This window comes from Ornithorhynchus anatinus, chromosome 4 (assembly GCF_004115215.2).
Source record: "Ornithorhynchus anatinus isolate Pmale09 chromosome 4, mOrnAna1.pri.v4, whole genome shotgun sequence".
Taxonomy (NCBI): domain Eukaryota; kingdom Metazoa; phylum Chordata; class Mammalia; order Monotremata; family Ornithorhynchidae; genus Ornithorhynchus; species Ornithorhynchus anatinus.
The window spans coordinates 57822352-57842762 of NC_041731.1; the positions used below are offsets into that span (position 1 = coordinate 57822352).

The window sequence follows — 20411 nt, forward strand, 5'->3', positions numbered from 1 at the left end:
CCCACATGGGGCTCGCATTCTTAATCCCCTTTTTACAGATGAGGTAACTGAGGCAGAGAAGTAAAGTGATTTGCCCAAGGTCACACAGCAGACAAGTGGTGAAGCTGGAATTAAAATTTAGATCCTTTGGACTCCAGGCCCATGCTTTATCCACTATGCTTACTGTGTCTTTCTAAAGTAAGCAGAATTCCAGTACCTCAGGTAAAATTAGTGAGATTAAAATGCTTGTAAGGTAAAAATATGGAAGATTTCACTGGTTTCTAGCTTATTTAGGATGATTTTTTTATCAACACCTAGCTGTTTAAGTAAACTAGAACCCAAACAGTACCTCCTGCTCATGTGCCATTAAATGTCTAGCCAGTCAATATCTAATAATAGTAATAAAATTCTGGTATTAAGCACTTACCATGTGCCAGGCACTGTATCCCTGGAGTGGATTCAAGCAAATAGGGTTGGATCCAGTCCCTGTCCCACATGGGGCTCACAGTCCTAATCCCCATTTTACAAATGAGAAAACTGAGGCAAAGAGAAGTGAAGTGAGTTGCCCAAGTTCACAGAGCAGACAAGTGGCAGAGCCCAGGCCCGTGCTCTATAAGCTACACCATGCTGCTTCTACAGCTTCTGCTTCTAGCAGCAAAAGGGCCTGTGGGAGCTTCGCCAAGGAGCAGGGTGAGACTGAGAAGAGACGCGTCGGCATGGCTGGTGGCGAGACGCCAGGATTTGAGGCCCTGGGACTAGTATACTCCTTTCCCTGGCTCCCCTGGACCAGTTCCCAGCTGCTACCCCTTCTGCTGTCTTTGCTTAAACTTTCTCCATCTCATCCTCCTCCTGCCCCCAATCCTTTTCTCCAGTGTTTGGCCAGTGTTGTACTCGGTTATATGGTCTGAAGTTTCCAAGTTTCTCCGATTTATTGAATTATGGTATTTCATTCATCAGATTGTGTTCTACTACTCAATAACTTATGCAGTCATTTTGAAAGAGCAAAATTTGGTTTGGGTCCCTTTAAATGAGGCCTGAAAAGCGAGACCATTTTCTTTTGAATAGGTAAATAGTCTCTAGGTTCCTTTTAACTCTGAAAGTTCTTGATCTTTCCTTTCAGTTTCCATGCTCAGTGTGCCCTTAAGCTTCAAGCATTATGACAGGAACAGGAAAATCCACTCCGCTAATGAAGCCACCAAAAAAATGAGCCTGTTCCTGTTTGGAGAGTATTCCCGATCTATCAACATCTCCTGGCTGCCTGAAAACATGGCACTTTACTTATCAAAGTGGCCAGGAGTGTTCATTTTGCTTCCATTGGGCCTGGCCTCCCTGCTTCTCCCCCCCCCCCCCCCCCGGCCTTTCCTCTTTCCTCATGCTAGCTCCCATTTGTAAAGCTTGTTAAGCCAGTTTTTACTGTTGTGACTTCCCGGAGGGCAAAATGAATAAGTATTGCATGACTAGCCATAAATCAGTAGGCATAAAACTCATCCTCCTTTCACTCAAGATCAGACGTGCATTAAGTCATTAGTTTTCATAATTATAAATCAATGGAGGAAAGAGCTGGTGCTGAACTGTTTTTACTTAATATTTGTAATTCGTGTAAATACAATTAACTCTTCAACAAGGACTATGTAAATGGTGGGATATTTTTGTGGACCTCTTAAAGAAAATAGTACTTTATCTCCCGATCCTTTTTCTCTGGGTAACTTAAAGAGGCGAACACAAGTTGGGACATGTAGAAGTGGAACTAAGATAGCAAAAGAGTGAGAAAGTCATGTGCTCCTCGGTGGAGAAAGAAAGCAAACTCATTGAAAGTTTAAAGATTACTGTGGAATATTTGGTAAATCGATAACCTGAGCTCTAGGACATCATTATTCTAAGAGCAGCAGTTTTGATTTTTGTTTCTGCCCCCAAAAGGCATCATTTATGTTCAATGAGTAAAGTTAATAATTGGGTAGGGGAGAGGGAACAAAGAGGTGGGATTGGAGAAGGGAGGGGAAGGGTAGAAGGGAGTTGGTTAGAGCAGGAAGTGTGATGAAGTGGTGAAACATTCAATCAGCCAGTTTTATTTATTGAGCACTGAATTACGCTTGGGAAATTACAAATGCAATATAGTTGGTAGGCATCAACTCAGTATCCTTTCTGTACTTTGTTCTTGTCCGTACTATGTGCCAGGCACTGGATACAAGATAATCAGGTTTGACACAGACCCTGTCCCACACAGGGCTAATAGTCTTAATTCCCATATTACAGATGGGGAAACAGGCAGAGGAGTCAAGTGATTTGTCCAAGGTCACACAGTAGACAAGTGATGGAACAGGGATTAGAACCCACGTTCTGACTCCCACGCCTGTGCTCTATCCAATAGGTCATGCTTTTCTCTTTATTTACTTGGTTATTTATGCTGGCATTCAAGTTGTTATTCCTGTTTCTTCTGTTTTCCCTAGTTGTGAATAATTTTTGTCTGCCTCCCCCTTTGGAATACACGCTCTTTGAGGCAAGCTAACATGGGTTTTGCTTATTTGTTCACCCATTTAACTGAATTTATTGAGCACTTACTGTGTACAAAGCACTGTACTAAGCCCTGGGAGAGTACAGTGCAACAACAAAGACACGTTCCTTGTCCAAAATGAGCTCACAGTCTAGAGGGGGAGACCGACATTAGTATATGTAAATTAATACATTAGAGATGTATACACATGTGCCGTGGGGCTGGGAGGGAGGACAAATAAAGGGAGCAAGTCAGGGTGACGCAGAAGGGGGTGGGGGAAGAGTAGAGGAGGGTTTAGTCAGGGAAGGCTTCTTGGGGGAGATGTGCCTTCACTAGGCTTTGAAGTGGGGGAGAGCAATTATCTGATATGAGGAGGGTGGGCATTCCAGGCCAGAGGCAGGATGTGGGCAAAGGTTTGGCATCAAGATAGACAAGGTTGAGGTACAATGCAAAGTTTGGCATTAGAGGAACAAACTGTGCAGGCTGGGTCGTGGTTGGAGGGGGCAAGGTGATTGAGTGAGTGCTATAAAGCCAATGGTGAGGAGTTTCTGTTTGATGTGGAGGTGTATGGGCAACTACTGGAGTTTCTTGAGGAGTGGAGAAACATGGTCTGAATTTCCTGAAGGAAAATGATCTGGGCAGCAGAGTGGAGTATGGACTCGAGTGAGAAGAGACAGGAGGCAGGGACATCCACAGGAGGGCTGATATAATAATCAAGGCGGGATAGGGAAAGTGCTTGGATTAATGTGGTAGCAGTTTGGATGGAGAGGAAGAGGTGGATTTTAGAGATGTCGTGAGGGTGGAAGTGATGGGATTAGGCTGCACTCTCCCAAATGCTTAGTACAGTGGCTTGTTCTCAGATATCCAATAATTACCATTGATTAATGGGATGCTGGGGTGAAATCATCTAAGACTTCCTTCCCTTATAGACAGAGGGCTGCCCCTCTCCATGGCAGTAGAGCGATACACTTTAATCAGTATACTCTTTTTGTGCATCTTGCCAGATGGGGAGGGTGTGTATCAGTGGGGTTGGGGAAGGAAGAGATCAGTAACACGGAGAAGAGTATAACTTTGGATCTGTACCCTTTGAGCACTTGGTATTCACCTTATCCTCAAACTTATTTATATTGAAGTCTGTCTCCCCACTTCATGACTGAGATTGTTGTGGGCAGGGAACTTGTCTACCGACTCTATTGTCATGTGTTCTCCCAAACGTGGTACAATGCTCTACACACAGTAAGCACTCAAATTCCATTTACTGATTAGAATGTACTTTTGGAAAAAAAGGATATTTCTGATTTAAAATTCAAACCTCAAAGGCATCTGACCTTAGTCTAGAATCCCATCCAGGATTTATCCCAACAGGGAATTCAGTATCCCTGTCTTCACAGCAAGGAATCTTGTTTCCTGCTTTATCTAGTAGTTTCATTTTTGCATTGAGCATAGTCGAAATGAAAGAGCAATTTTAGACCTCGGATATTCAAAATTTTGGACCCTAGAGCATAAACTGTGTCTTCTGTGTACCTTTAAATTACTTTATAGTAAAATTTTCTTTGCTTAAGTGTGACACAATTTTTTAAATATCCTCTCTTCTCTGCTCCCTAGCATTCTATTAAAGCTTGAAGCTTATTGCCATTTTAATCAGCACATTAATGCTCATCACCCATTTGGTGGAACTCCAGAATTTTTGTTAGTTGTTTTTCCACCTCACTTGGGTATCAATGTGAATTTGTCCATTTTACCAAAGAGGTAGCCTGAGATACAAGGTGGTAGAGGTCAGGGCTGGGGTCACCTAGGGAAACAAGGGAGAAGCCAAACTGAAAAATGAAGAGTTCTCAATGTTCGAGCTTGTGGGCATTCCTCCTGGCCTCTTATCGGCCTTGGCTCGGGACTGAGAGGGGATACTGACTCACCGCGAAGTAACTCTACTTTCCTTCCAGTGTCTTGCCTTAACTCAAACTTGCAGGATTGAGTCTCGACAAGGATGTTTCCGCCTCCCGATTTGGAGCTTCCCAAGTTGAAGATATGGGGAATGTTATCTTAACGCTCATTTCGGAACCTTACAGTAAGCCCTGTCCGTGAAATAATGAGCAATCCCTTACTCCCAGCCACCCCCCACCCTCCCTCCAGCTTTTGGCTTGGGCTACAATAACGCGTGTTCTGTCTTTTTGTAGATCACAGGTTTTCAGATCCAGAAAGAGTAAATTACAAATTTGAGAGTGGAACCTGGTAAGTAATTGTTTGGCAACATTGCCCTTTTTGGCCCTTGAATCCTTTACTTGTTTGGAGGGATGTTACTGAAGCATTCTTCCTCGGCTTATTGTGACCTTCTTTAATTCTTGCTGGGTCTCTCCCCTTCAAGGGTAATGAAGTTTAAAATTGTTATGACTTCTCTGATACTGTTAGGAAATAGAAGATAAGGCTGTCCTTCGAAGCACCTGGAAGGCTCATTGTAAAGAAGAAAGTTTTAGAGTGAGAGTGTCTGGAAGTGGTTTCATGCGATGATTAGGAAAGGTCAGGTGGTAGAGGTACAGCAAGCATTTGCTGATGTGTGTGTGGGCAAGGAATGTGTCTGTTATATTTTTATATTTTATACTTTTCCCAAGTTCAGTGCTGTGCACAAAGTGCTCAAACCACTGATGCACAGGAAATAAAATTGAGTTGTCCTTGATCGACTCACGTCCCGGGAGTCGGTCAGCAGGTTGCGGAGGGGTTTGCAAGTAGAAATTGACCTCCCTGAGGGATATAGCTGAGTGGACTTCCATTTCTTTTCTAAATGACTACATAATTCTTCATCCTCTTTACTGTAAACTCATTATGGTCAAGGAGCGTGACTTCCAGCTCTGTCTATCGTACTCTTCCCAGCGTTTCTTATAGTGCTCTGCACACAGTAAGCTTTCAATAAATACGATTTATTGTACATAAATATTGGTTGCTACAAAGCAACTTCATCCCCTTGTTTAAACTGGCTGTTGCTCTCTTTGGTCTGAGGTGACTGAGGTGTAAAAGGTTCTGGGCACAGGGTGACGTGGCACGTAGCCGCTATGGGGCCTCCCTAGTCTAGATGTTTGACCAGCAAGGAACTGAACGGTGCTGGGCCAGGCTACATCCTGACAGCTTGTCTCCTTGAAGGAATTTTGAGTGACCCAACTGACACAAAAAGAACAGGCTCTGCCCCTTCTACGAGGAATGTCAGGACCTGCAGGTGCTGGGAGGGATATGGAATGTTTCCCTTGGTTATAAGGAGGGACTGGTAAGTCCGGATGTGAAATGACAACTCGCCCAACAAGTGGGTATCTCATTGGCAAAATCCTCATAGCTACTCAGAAGAGAAAGGGGTGAAGTGTTTCACAGGTTTCTCCATTTATTTTTTTCCAATGAAGTTAAGGTTATTATGACTTACTTCTCTGATACCTCTGGGGAAGGGGATGTAATTCTGTCTTCAAGCCGTTCCTCTCCCTCTTACTCCTCGTGTAAGGGAAGGAAAGTCAGGGAAGAGTTAAGGATCTCTAAGAAGTCTCCGGCAACCTTAGCATTAAACAGAGTTGATGATGTGCTTATGATGCCACTGAGACCTATGAACAGTGGCAAGTGTTTAAAAAAAAACAAAACCCAAAAAACAGTGAATTACAGTTCATGAAATAATTTTAAAGTGTCAAAAATTACAGAAATCTTATTTGGTCTGTTTTTTGACCATGGAACTTTTTGCTTGGGCAAGTGAAATTTTGAGCCCCGTGCAAGTTGTTTTGGATGATCGAGACATCTTGGAAATGTTCTTGGACTATTGAAGAATAAGTATATAGGGAAAGCAAACATTAGAACATGTTTAACGTTTGGGTGATAGGCGGGTGACTCATTGTGGAAACAATTGGGCGTTCCCACACCACCTTTTCTTCAAAATGGTGTCTTCCTGGCCTAACGCTGTGTGGCTGTCAGTAATGCCCCGTCCTCCACTGTAACACAGTTCCAAAGTCTATGACTAAAGTTAAAATCCCAGCAAGGGAATTGGTGGTTCAGATTTCAGGTGTAAAATGCAAGGTCTGTGGTGTGTTGAAGGTTCTAAAAGTGTTCATTTGATACATAGCAGCAAGATGGAACTTATTGATGATAATACCATAGTCAGAGCAAGAGGCTTACCCTGGCAATCATCGGATCAAGACATTGCAAGATTCTTCAAAGGCCTTAATATTGCTAAGTAAGTTTTGGGTGTGTCTTTTTACCAGAAAAAATCTATTTTTGACTTTGCAACGAGAGAGGGATTCTGTTCTCTTTCTTTTCCCACCCTATTCTCATCACTCCCATCCACCTGTCTCCTCACTGCGAATTTTTTATCCTTTAAGGGGAGGTGCTGCACTCTGTCTCAATGCGCAGGGCAGAAGGAATGGAGAAGCTCTAGTCAGGTTTGTAAGTGAAGAGCACAGAGATCTAGCACTACAACGGCATAAGCACCACATGGGGAATCGGTACATTGAGGTATGTTACAGAAACCCGGGGCTTCTTTCTCTCTGTCAACACTCTGGTGTTAGAGGATGGTTGGGCTGGTCAGAAAGCCTGACTCTTTGAATTTCCCCTCTCGCTCACTTCAGGTTTACAAAGCGACAGGTGAAGACTTCCTGAAAATTGCAGGCGGTAAGTTGATGCTTGAACGATCACTGTTCGTGATTTATTTATTCATTTTTTTTATTGGTGTTTGTTAAGCGTTTATGTGCCAGACACTAAATCCTGGGGTGGGTACAAGTTAATCAGGTTGAACACAGTCCCCCTACCACATAGGACTCGGTCTCAATCCCCTTTTTACAGGTGAGATAACTGAGGCATGGGGAAGTTAAGGACTTGCCAAAGGTCCGACAGCAGCTATGCGTCAGAGGCGGGATTAGAACCCAGGTCCTTCTGATTCCCAAGCTTGTGCTCTATCCACTAGCCCGCACTGCTGCTCGGTATTCGTAAAGTAACAATAAATTTCCAGCCGAGTGTTGCGTGATTTAAAATTGTTTTTGACTACTTGAGTACAGTTTTAACAGTCCTTTTGGCATCTTTGTAATTCTGGTGTTTGCATATTGTGGGGTCCCCTTTATATTTATTTTTTCAGGTTTCTACCATATTATTTACATGTGCTTTCGAAAAATGGAAAGCTTACTAAATTGTGCATTTAGTAGAGCTGTAACAGTGCCAAGCAGATAAATATTTATGCTTAGAGTTAATATTGTTCCGGTCAAACCACCATATGGCTAAATTGTTTAAAAATGAATTTGCATCATGTGACATGCCAGTCTTTGCTACATATATACTTCAGTGAATTGATTTCTTTAGAAAGGGAAACAAATCACAATGCAACCTACCTTTGTCGTTTACTTTTTAAAATGGTCTTAACATTATTTTAAGATGACCTGCTTGGCTCCCTTTTCAACACTTCCCAGTGTTGTAGTAATAGTTTTTATTAAACACTGTACTAAGCCTTGGGAGAGAGTACAAAGGTGGGAATTTAAAAGCAGCATGACCTAGTGGATAGAACATGGTCCTGGGAGCCAGAAGGACCTGGTTTCTAATCCTGACTTAACCATTTGTCTGCTCTGTGACCTTGGGCAAGTGACTTCACTTCTCTGTGCCTCAGTTACCTCATATGTAAAATGGGGATTAAGAGCGAAACCAATGTGGGAAACCTGTTTAACTTTTATCTACCCCAGCGCTTAGTACAGTGCCTGGCACATAGTAAAGGCTTAACAAATACCATAAAAAAGATAAGGTCCTTTTGGGCTCACAATGTAAGAATTCCAGCCAAGTGGTTCTGGTGGAGCAGCCAGCAGCATAAACCCATAATCTGCATCCAGGAATAAAAGAAAGCGACAGAAGGAAGCTCTTGCAGTCATCCTTGAAGGAACAGTCAAATGGCCACAGTAATTGTGACATAGCATTGGAAGAGGACAACCATTATTACAATAAGGAGTGACCGTTGCTAGTTCTGGCCATTGAAGAATGCTTGAAGTTCATTTGCCCACACCCAGTATCTAAGTTCATGTGTGGTATCCAAATCCCTTTTGAACAGAGAATTTGGGACCAGTTGACATAAATGAGTTTACAGGCAGAAAAATCCAACAAGGAAAACATGTTCCCTGACTTTTGATCAAATAGGGACCAATAGTTCCTCCTCTGCCCCAATCAGTCACTAGTATTCATCGAGCGCTTACTGCCTGCAGAGCTCTGTACTAAACGCGTGGGTGAGCACAGTAGAACATAGTTGGTAGACACATTCCCAGCCCCCAGTGAGCCCCAATGACCTGTGCTTAAAGCTGGAAAAGTATTGTGAAATCCAAACACCTGAGTCCTAAAGGCTCATGGGATTCCTTTTGTGTGGGAGAAGTGAGCTTACGTTCCCTGAGATGTTGTTCATCACAAAGGGTTATGGACTTACGGGGTTCCAAACAAGTCCTGCAACTGACTTAAAGGGAGCCACTAGTTTGGGGGTTTTTAAGGTGGCTATCCACAGTTAAATAGAAGGTGCAATATCTCCCCTCTCCCTGCCCCAATCCTCCAAAGGAAAAAAAAAATTAAAAAACAAACATTTCAGAACAAGTGTTTAGTGTTCCAAACATCCTAGTCACGTTTTCAGACCGCAGTGATGCTCTGGTAGAGATGTTAGATATAGGTTTCAGAGAAAAGGGTACCAAATGGGAAAGATCTGACAGGGAGACTGAGAAACTCCCTCTACTACAGAAATGGCCTAGGATTATACTTTCCAGAATGGTGTCTTGACTTGTTCTCTCTCTCTCTCTCGTGTCCCCTCTCTGTGTGTGATTCTCTAGGTACCTCCAATGAAGTAGCTCAGTTTTTGTCCAAAGAAAACCAAGTGATTGTCCGTATGCGAGGACTCCCGTTCACTGCCACTGCTGATGAAGTGTCGGCCTTCTTCGGGCAGCATTGCCCCATCACAGGTGGAAAGGAAGGAATTCTTTTTGTCACGTACCCTGATGGCAGGCCGACCGGTGATGCTTTTGTCTTGTTTGCTTGTGAGGAATACGCTCAAAATGCGTTGAGGAAACACAAGGATTTGCTGGGTAAAAGATACATTGAACTCTTCAGGAGCACAGCAGCCGAAGTTCAGCAGGTTGGTTTGGTAACGTGTGGACTGTTGTTGCTTAAAATCTTCAAGTCTAAGAAAGCCTTTTGATTTCCTTTAAGATGTTTTTTAAGGGTGGCATGGATGAGAATTTGGTACTAAACCCCTTAATAAATAGCATTTCAACTACAAAATACTTGGCAACCTGATATCTAACCCTGAAATTCTACCTTTGGGTGAACCGATCATCAGTTTTATCAATTTGGGTACCTTCTGTACATAAGGTACAGTAGTTGGAACACATACAGGATATAATATCTCAAATCTATACCAAGTTTCACATCTTTTCCAGAACACTTTCACATCAACAGCATCTCTGTGTGTGGTGGAGGTGCTGAGGGGGGATGGGTGCATAGTCCTACTCCTGTTTACAGATTGTGAAATCGAAGCTCGGAGAAGCTAAGTGAATTGTCCAAGGTCACATAGCAGGCCAGTGGTAGACGTAGACTGAAACCCAGAGTTTTCTGACTCAGACCTATGTTCTTCAAACAGGCTTTACTCCTCCTAGAAGTAGAGACTCAAGTCCTTCACTTGAAGAGTTTCCAGTCAGTGCTATTTATTGAGCACTTAGGCACTGTCCTAAGCTTCCAGTATAAGTAGAACCTTCAAGCTATCTAGTCGGTTTCCTTTCATCACAAACCATCTCTGAGAGAGAATTGCCCAATTCTAGAAATGCTGTCAAGGAGGGAAGTTTCTCCAATCTTCTTTGGTGACCTCTTCTAGTTTTTCAGTAACCTGGCATCACACACTCCTGGACTAAAAGTGAAAGAATTTTCTAAAAAAGTGAGAGGGTAATGCCACAGGTGTATAAGTTTCTATATACCAGGGAGGGAGAAAATGAGAGCTGGTGGAACTTAGATAGCAGGGACTGTGTGAATTTTAAAGATGGAGTTTAGATCACAAAGAGACTGACACTTTACTCCTGGTTCATGATGCAGTGAGGAAAATCCAGACATTGAGCCTGGGCTTTCTGACCCCCGGTCAAGGCCCTGGAAAACAGATTAGATACCAAAGCCTGTATTCTCGGTTATCTCCTGTTTTTTCCATTTAATTCTGAATAAGACATAGATTTCTGTTCAAAGATTATTCTTTTAGTATGCCTTTTCATAGCAGTTGAGAAGAAAAGTGGAGTTGTGGGCTTTTGCATTTGCATATTTTTAAATTTCTTTATTACTGTGTGTAAAGCACTGTTCTGAGCTTTGGGGTAAATACAGGTTAATCAGGTTGGTCACAGTCCCTGTTGCCATAGGGCACTTAGTCTAACTAGGAGAGAGAATAGGTATCGAATCCCTATTTTCCTGTTGAGGAAACTGAGACCCAGAGAAGTTTTGACTTGCCCAAGGTCATACAGCAGAGTCAGGATTAGAACCCAGATCCTCTGACTCCTAGGTCTGTGCCGCTTTTTTTAAAGTGGAAGTTCATTTAGCACAGGTATTGCCTTTATGGTGTTTGATTTTTTTCAGAGCACCCATTACTTGCCAAACATGGTATTTACATTGATTACCATGATGGGAGCATGGAAGAATGAGTATTTTCTGACTTATTTTGCAATCAGCAAACCAGGTCACAGCTTGGCTTTCAGGGGTTGGTCAATACTGAATATATTGAGTGTTTACTGCATGCAGTACGCTGTACTAAGCGTTTGGGAGAGTACAATATAACCGAGTTGATAGACGCATTCCCTGCCAAAGTGAGCTTACATTATAGAGGTACAGACGTCAATATAAATGCATTTACGGTATGTACGTAAGTGCTGTGCGAGTCTCTTACTTGATCTGTGGCCCAATGTATATGTAAACCCAGTTTTACCAGATTTGTCCATTTCAGTTATGTAGACCAGCTGACCTAGGTAAGGTGACAGATACACCTCTACCGGATTTTATAAATAGTTTGATTCCTATTGAATGGGAAATGATGGCAAGTTGAAAACTGTGCAGTATACCTTTGGGTTAAATCAAGTGCTCCTGGGAAATCCTTGCTGTCTTCTCATAGACCATGGAAAACTTAAATCATTTGGAGTCAAGACACAGCTGTGGCCCAGTGGAAAGATCATGCACGGGCTTGGGAGTCAGAAGACTCGGCTTCTGATCCTTACTCTGCCAGTTGCCTGCTATGTGACTATGGGCAAGTCACTTGATTTCTCTGCCTCAGTTCCCTCATCTGTAAAATGAGGATTTAAGTGCCTGTTCTCCCTCCTACTTAAACCGTGAGCCCCATGTGTGATAGAGACCGTCCTTCCTGACTAACTTGTATGTATCCCAGTGCTTGACACATAGTAAGCACTTAACAACTACAGTAATAATATTCATGATGATAATTCAAGCTAAGAGGGAGTCGGGGGAAGGGACCTAAGAGGGAGCCAGCCCCAGATGCTGTTATAAGTGAGCATAGATGGACTCACTCAGCTGCTTCCAGCATTGTGCCAGAGTTCAGCTGGGCAGGTGCATGTGCCCAATTGTATGGTAGCTATACACTGTGAGGACCCTCCCTTCCTCCCCCACCACAAGTTAGGTGGGAGCCAGCCTAGTGCCAGCCTAACCCAATTCTGCAGAAATCTGATAAGGGGGACTCCTTCCATTTCTCCCCTACCACATCTCCATAGAAAATTTTGTGGCAGTTTCCTTATGGAGTAAATTGTTTTGATGATTCTAAAGAGGAAACATATATCATTGCTTAACTGAAAACTATGCGTATAATTCAAATGACTTTCAAAATTCCAAGTCTCTGTTGTACAGAATATATGCTGTAGGTACTTATTGAAGTTGACTGGTGATAAAGGGAAAATTCGTTGTAAAATTGAATTATAAATTAGGGAGCAATTCTGATGTTAATGTTGTGGGGATCCAGAAACCTCAGTGGGCAGGCTAAGCATGTATTAATAGATGTGAAAGACCATAAATATGTTAAATCTGTCCTCAAGTGTCCTTTAGGATGTGGTGCCTAATATTTATCTCTGGAAATTAGATTCAGTTGAGCCCAGCAGAAGACAGTCTCAGAGAAGCAGCATGGCCTAGTGGAAAGAGCATGGCTGAGGAAGTAAGGGGACTAGGTTCTAATATTGGCTCCACCATTTGCCTGTTGTATGACCTTAAGCAAGTCACTTAACTTTCAGGCTTCAGTTTCCTTATCTGTAAAATGGGACTACAATAACTCCCTTTCTCCGCCACAGACTGTGAGCCCAGTTTGGAACAGGGATCACTTGATCTATTTATCGAATTCCTACCCTACTATTTAGCACAGTATTTGGTACATAGTAGTACTATTATTTTCTTTTAAGGCAAAGTTAATTTGACACAAATAGCATCATCTCAAGGTGATGGGAAATTAATTTGGGAATTTGGAGGAGGAAAGATTTGAATGTTGTGTATGTGATGTAAGGAGGGAAGGAGTTCCACGCCAGGGAAACGGAATGAGATGATGGAGGCAGGAGAGACTAGAGCAAGGTACAGTTAGATGGCTTACAGTTAGATGGTTGGCCGTATGAAGTTGTGGAGTTGGAGAAGAGACAGGTGAAGAAGACAAATAGGTTGGGGTCAGATGGAGGAGAGTCTTGCGAGGAGTTGGGTTTGATGTGGAACCACACAGGAAGCCAGAAAAGGGTTTTGAGGTGAGGAGTGGACTGAGTGATGCTTCAGGATGACGATCAGTGCAGCTGTGGGAAGTAGAATCTGACTGGAGTTGAGGCTGGGAGACCAGTGATGAGCCTAATGCAGTAGGTCCTGCCATGGCAAGATCAGACCTCAGACCAGGGTGGGAGCAGTTTGGCCAGAGAAGAAGGGGCAGGTCTGGGAGTTTGTAAAGAAAAAACTAGCAAGAATTGGCAGTAGATTAATGTGAGAGTTGCCCAATAGCCAAAAGTTGAGGATTATGGCGAGATTGTGAGCTCATTGTGGGAAGGGAACTGTCTACCAACTCTGGTGTAGTGCTCTGCACATGGTAAGCGCTCAAATTGGATTGATTGTGGCCTTTTGGGATGAGATTGATACTGGGTGGTTGTGTTTACAACACAACAGTTTGGTCAATTGTATTTATTGAGCGCTTAGTACAGTGCTCTGCACACAATACAACGATAAGCAGACACATTCCCTGTCTACAACGAGCTTACAGTTTAGAGGGGGAGATGAGCATTAATATAAATAAATTACAGGTATGTACATAAGTGTTGTGGGACTGGGAGAAGGAATGAGTAAAGGGAGCAAATCAGGGCGACACAGAAAAGAGTGGGGGTTGAGGAAATTGAGGGCTTAATCAGGGAAGGCTTCTTGAATGAAATGTGCCTTCAAAAAGGCTTTGAATGGGGGAGAGTAATTGTCTATCGGATGTGAGTTGAGAGGGTGTTCCAGGCCAGAGGCAGGATGTGGGCAAGAGGTCGGTGGTGAGATAGATGAGATCGAGGTACAGTGAGAAGGTTAGCCTTAGAGGAGTGAAGTGTGCAGGCTGGGTTGTTTACAGCACAAAAAAGGTAAGTTGAGGTGTGCTATTTTAGATACACTTAGTTCAAGATGTCAGCAGGTCATCCAAGTGGTGAGGTTTTGGAGAAAGGCAGAGATGTGAGATGTCAGGCCTGGACATAAGTGTGAAAGTCACCAGAATAGAGGTGGTAGCTGAAGCCATGTGCGGGATGACATGTCTGAGAGAGTGCGTTTGAAGTGACAAGAGTAGAGGATCTAGAACAGAGCCTTGGGCCATAGTGAATGAAATTGAGGAGTGGTTAGAGAGGTAGGAAGAGAATAAATATTACTGTTAGCAAGCTGAATCTTGAAAGCTTCTCGATGAAGTGGGACTAGTCGGGGATGTCAAAAGCAGAAGAGAGATTAAGGAGAATCCAGATGGAATCTAGTCCTTCAGACTTGGCCACGAGAGGTCATTGTGACTTTGGAGGACGCAGTCTGTTGAGTGAAGGGGTTGACAAGTAGATTGCAGAGGGTCAAGAAGAGTGTTGGCAGAGAGGACGCCAAGCCACTGGGTTTATGCAACCTGCTTTAGGAGTTTGTATAGGAATGGGAGCAGGGAAATGGGGCAATAGCCGGATTAGGGAACATTCTCCCAACAACGCAAGCCTGTTTGGGCTTGCTGAGCTGCATTATCGAAAAAAACTGCTTGTTTCTGCTTGCAGTTTCAGAACACAAGTTTTCCTTCAACAGGAACTTATGTGAAAACATAGCTATAGCACTGTTGAAGAACTATTGGTCAATGACCATTATTGAGCCCTTACAGTGTGTGCAGCACTATACTAAGCGCTTGGGAGAGTACAACAGAGTTGGCAGACACATCCCCTGCCCATAAGTTGACAGTTTGAAGGGGGCGGTGGACATGAATTTAAGTAAAGACAGGTACATAAGTGCTTTGGGGTGAATATCAAATGCAAACTAGATATGTATCAAGCTAGGTATATTGCACGTATGATACATTCCCAGTAAAATGGATTTCTTGAACAAAGCGGTTGAATCAACTGGATATCCCACAGTCAATCCGCCCAAAACTCACGAGTAGCTTTCAATCCCACTTTTTCACCCAGTAATACTCTCTGGTCTTGCCTTTCTTTTTATGGGGGAGGTTAAAGGTTTTTTTGTGAGTAGAGGGCCCAGGTTTGATATAGTACTTTGTCTTGGAAATCCTACAAGTAGAAATTCAACTTCTTATCTCTATTCTGCAGATAAGCTAACTCAAAGACTCCTAACAATCAGGGCAGTGTTATGATATGGGTAAATGCATCATGTGCACCGATGAAGTTGAATGACTAGTGCATGCACCATAATAAAGGTTGTCTAACTTTTGTTGAGTACAGTGTTACTGAATCAAAAACACACTGGGAGGGTTATTTAGTTTTTATTTTTTAGAAATGGTATTTGTTGAGCTTACTATGTGCCAGGCACTGTTCTAAGTGCTGGGGTAGATAAAAGCTAGTCAGGTTGGAAACAGTCCCTGCCCTACATAGAGAACTCACAGTCTTAATCCCCATTTCACAGATAAAGTAACTGAAGCAAAGAAAAGTGAAGCGACTTGCTCAAGGTCCCACAGCAGACAAATGGCAGATTGGGGATTAGAACCCAATTCCTTCTGACTCCCAATCCCATGCTTTAATCACTAGGCCTTGGGTCTTCTCATGGCCTTGATATTCCCAGTGAAGGGGATGCTGAGGGGTTTTTTGTTGTTGTTTGGAATAGGAGACCCACCTGTTTAGGAAAGTTAGGACCTGAGTGAAGAAGCCTCATTAACGGCAGCCACAAATCAAATACTGTCCACCACCAGCTTGCCATTTTTATTTGCAGTCCTCAGACATGCTATGTAAGTGGTGGAGAGCAGGCGTTCTTGGGTCAGCAGGGTGTGGTGGCGGAGGTGAGTGACACAGCCAGGGAATCAGGGCTGTTGGGAGAGGAAGAAAGGGGGAAGGCTGGGGGATGGGGTTGTGCCCCTCCCAGGCTGGGCCCACGTAAATTGGGGGCTAAAGTGCTGCCAACAGTACATACTTATTTACATTACTGTCTGTCTCCCCCCGGACTGTAAACATTGTGAGCAGGGAACGTGTCTGCCAACTCTGTTGTACTCTCCCAAGCACTTAGTACAGTGCTCTACACACATAGTAAGTGCTCAATAAATATAACCGATTGGAGCCATGGCCCGTTGCAACCCCCACTGCAGATATGGTGAACATGATAAACGGCGAGCCACAGAGCATGTGAAGATCTGCAGTTGGCGTATAGCCACTCCAGCTTTAGACTGAACCCTACCCAGTACAAGAAAACACAAAATGATCCCTGGAGAGTCTAGCCTTGCAGGGTTATTAGGATTGAACTGAAGATGCAGTGACGCTTTAACAATTGGGCATACTGGGAGTGTTTTTCACCCGCTCCTCTCCTGTAACTCTCCTTTGAACTTCATCTTGCCCCTGCTGGGGTCCAAAAAAGAGCCAGAAGCACGGCGGGAAAAGCACTTGATGTTTGGACTGGGAATTTTCACCGTTGAGCTTTCGCCAGAGCCTTTTTACTGACCTTCAGCGGAGGATGGAAAATGCTGAAAAATTCTCAGTAAGGTCACGTTTCATGAACTCTGGCTTTAATCACAAGTCTGGGGATGGAACAATCAATTTGATGTTGTCTTTATCCCTCTCCCCTCTTATGGAGGTTCTCTCTAGGGGCCGTGCTTGCTGCAGTCTCACCTGAGCTGTCGCTTCCTTTTGAATAATCTGGTGGTGGCAGAACTGCACAGTCCAATCCCTTGGGTGTTAACAAGTCACTGTTCAAGAGCCACAGTGATAAACTCAGGATTCTGCAAGACAGTGAAAATTTTAATAGGTTTTTTTTTAAGCACTTTTGACTTCAAAGAGTGCTTTGTATCTACCCCAGTGCTTAGAACAGTGCTTGGCACATAGTAAGAGCTTAAAAACCATAATTATTATTATTATCTGATCTTGAGAAAGCCCTGCAGATCTATTTCCCTTCAAATTCTTCATATTGGCAGTCATTTAGGGAAAGCTGTACCCGATTCCCATGAAAAGAAACCGTCTTAAATTCTTTCTTCCAACCCCCCAGACTGCAAGCATGTTGTGAGCAGGGAACCGTAGTGGATAGAGCACGGGCCTGGGAGTCAGAGAGCCATGGGTTCTAATTTTGGCTCCGCCACTTGTCTGCTATGTGACCTTGGGCAAGTCACTTCACTGTGCCTCAGTTACCTCATCTGTAAAATGGGGCTTGAGACTGTGAGCCCCATGTGGGACAGGGACTGTGTCAACCCAGTTTGCTTGTGTCCACACCAGCGCTTTGAACAGTGCCTGGCACACAGTAAGCACTTAACAACTACCACTATTATTATTATTATTATTATGCCCTCCCAAGTGCTTAGTACAGTGCTCTGTGTGCAGTAAGCACTCAAATACAATTGATTTTTCTCAAACTGTTTTGCGTGCAGGTGCTGAACAGATTCTCTTCCGCACCTCTCATTCCACTTCCAACCCCGCCTATCATTCCTGTTCTACCTCAGCAGTTTGTGCCCCCTACTAATGTCAGAGACTGCATCCGTCTGCGAGGACTTCCATATGCTGCCACCATTGAGGACATCTTGGAATTCCTTGGGGAATTCTCCACGGATATCCGAACACATGGAGTTCATATGGTACTAAATCATCAGGTAAGTCAGTCACTTTAGGGATAGCCCGACTGTGCCTTGTTGCACATGACAAGGTCTAGAAAAGGTATGTCCTTAAGTGTATAGAAGCAGTGTGGCCTAATGGGTTGAGAATGGGCCTGGTAATCTGAAGGACCTGAGTTCTAATCCTGACTCTGCCTCATACTGCTGTTTGTCTTTGGTTAAAAAGTTGCTTCATTTCTCTGTGCCTCAGTTTCTTCATCTGCTAAATGGGGATTAAGACTGTGAGCCACATGTGGGACAGGGACTGTGTCCAACCCGCTTAGCTTGTATCAACTCCTGTGCTTAGTATAGTAACTGGCACATAGTGCTTGAGAACCATTAAAAAAAAAGTCTGGCTTTAAAGAAGAAATCTCAGTAATATCTGTTTATGGAAGTTCTGGATGAACTATTTCCTTTATGGAGCAACTTTTTTTATGGTATTAAGCCTTTACTATGTGTCAGACACTGTTCTAAGCACTGGGGTAGATACAAGCTAATTAGATCGGCCACAGTCGCTGTTCCTCAAAGAGCTCTCGGTCTAAATAGGAGGTAGAACAGATATCCCCATTTTACAGTTGAGGAAGCTGAGACATAGAAATGTTAAGTGACTTGCCCAAGGTCATAGAGCAAGCAGTTGGCAGAGCTGGTTTAGAACTCAGTTTCTTCTGACTCCCAGGCTCATGCTCTCTCCACTAGGCCATGCTGCTATGTTAATTTTCCTTACTATATCCCTTCTATGCACCAAGGAGCTAATCAGTCTTTTAAGGAGCCTAACTAGTTAAATAATTTTTAAATTGTGCCAGATCCTACATAACCTGTGCAACAAATGAACTGGATCAATAAATGCAGTTTATCAATTCACCTGTATATCATTTTTCCACTACCATCCTAGTGAGGATTACTCTGGTTTAAAAATCTAAAGTGTTTCACAACATTGATGAGGAAGCCATCTGATACTAATGAGATTTAAAAGCAGTTTAGTTCTTAATTGTATTATACCTTGAATGTGTGGTGAAATAAGTGAAACTTAAAAGTCTCCTGATAAGGCAAACCACAGCAAAAATGCTACTGTCAGGAAGATAACAGATACTTATTGAATGTGATACACGAAAAAAAATTACTTTAAACAAGTTGCTCTTTGTAGGCATATTAATCTTTCACCAGAATTCATGACATTGCCTTTTTTTTTTTAACCTGGAAAAAGTAAAGACCCTTAGAAATTTTGAGGCATAATGTTTTGCAATTTAGGTCTGTAAAAAAAAAATCTAAATTCTCACATTTCATTTGATTAAAAAAGTAAAAAGAAAACTCTTCAGGACATTACTTTGTAATTCATATAGTTGTATCCACACTCCTCAGTCTTTTAAATATTCTCAGTGTATGAGTTGCATTATGAATGCCTTTTTTTTGGGGGGGGGGGGATTTTTGTGATCATCAGTTATCTTACCTCTGGTGTACGTATGTGCAGAGTCAATTATGTAAGCCAAGGGGAAAATGGGTAGGCTGCTCCCCTTGTGTTAGAAATCTACCCCATTACTATTTTAATACTACCAGATTTTGATCCTGTCAAAAGTGAGTTTAGAACTCAATTTAAATGCATCTCATTTCAAACGTTGGTTGAAAGCGGTCTGACCCTTGAAGTGTACCCAGCAGGTCTTCACTGGCTACTTTGATGGAAAGGCTCAACAGTTAAACCCGTATAATGACTTGTTTGTTCTAAAAGGCAGGGCATCCGGGCAGATGTCTTTAGGGCATTTGTCCATATGAAAATAAATTGATGTTGCGGCTGACTTTGCCAGCAGAACCTGCTGAAATGGGACCTGCTCCTAAGGGAGTAACTCCCTCGTTCTGTGCCAAATTAAAAGGTGTGCAATAGCGAATTGAACACAGCGTTATAGAAACACCCTGAAAATAAGAAGAAAACCCTTCCCCAGAACGTCCCTCGTTAGGGTGACAACCAAAGTGACCCAGGACCCATCTCTCCTGAGAACTGAGCCAGGAGGGCTTCTCACATGCTGTTCTTCTGGCGGAAAGTATGTTGGCACCCCACGTGACCCCAGAGGTCTCCCGTAAGGAGATGCCACCCTAAGCTTAAGGAGCTGGCAGCACCGCGTGGGGAACCTGACTGGACCTGAGAGGGATGGGATAAAGGGAATGAGTCACCCGGGCGAGCATGGCTATACAGGCTTAGGCCATGACTCCAAAGAAACTCGTGTCAGTGTCAACAGTTCTTTAATCACCGTTTTGACAATCAGCACTTCTGTAACGTGCACCATTTAAATCAAGGCTGTGGGAGTGATGTCTCTCCAACTGACGATTATTCATTTTATTACGAATAGATTCTGGAAGCCATTTTGATCGGATCCTCCCCAGGTTCTACTAGCCCAACACTACAGCTCTGCTTTTTGTTGTTTTTCCAGATCCAGTGGCCCTCAGGGCCACTCCCTCTAATTTGAATGGATGATGTAACTTCATTTGGGGACTTCTTTCCTCATTGAACGTATTCTCTGTGCTACAGAGAAGAAGTTAATCTCTTTTGGCTGAGTTGTCTTTTCTGAATTGCACAATAATTTTAGAATTAGTGATCCAAAGGGGCTTCGAATGAAGTGTGTCACTGAAAAGAACGAAAGTTTTATACCTGATAATTTCAGTCACATTTCATATCATTTTTCATTAAAGGCTGAAACTTGGAGCATGCAA

General features: G+C 43.1%; 1 protein-coding gene across 8 annotated transcripts in view; it reads left to right on the forward strand.

Annotated features, from left to right (window-relative positions):
• The window catches only part of ESRP1 (epithelial splicing regulatory protein 1), a 77175-nt gene that overhangs the window by 19731 nt on the left and 37033 nt on the right, over positions 1-20411 (forward strand). For all 8 annotated transcript variants that reach the window (XM_029063276.2, XM_029063278.2, XM_029063277.2 and 5 more), the window contains 7 exons: positions 4437-4535; positions 4645-4699; positions 6555-6665; positions 6811-6943; positions 7057-7099; positions 9271-9572; positions 17493-17711. In XM_029063276.2, coding sequence (XP_028919109.1) covers positions 4437-4535; positions 4645-4699; positions 6555-6665; positions 6811-6943; positions 7057-7099; positions 9271-9572; positions 17493-17711 — 962 coding nt within the window. The remainder of the gene's footprint in view (positions 1-4436; positions 4536-4644; positions 4700-6554; positions 6666-6810; positions 6944-7056; positions 7100-9270; positions 9573-17492; positions 17712-20411) is intronic.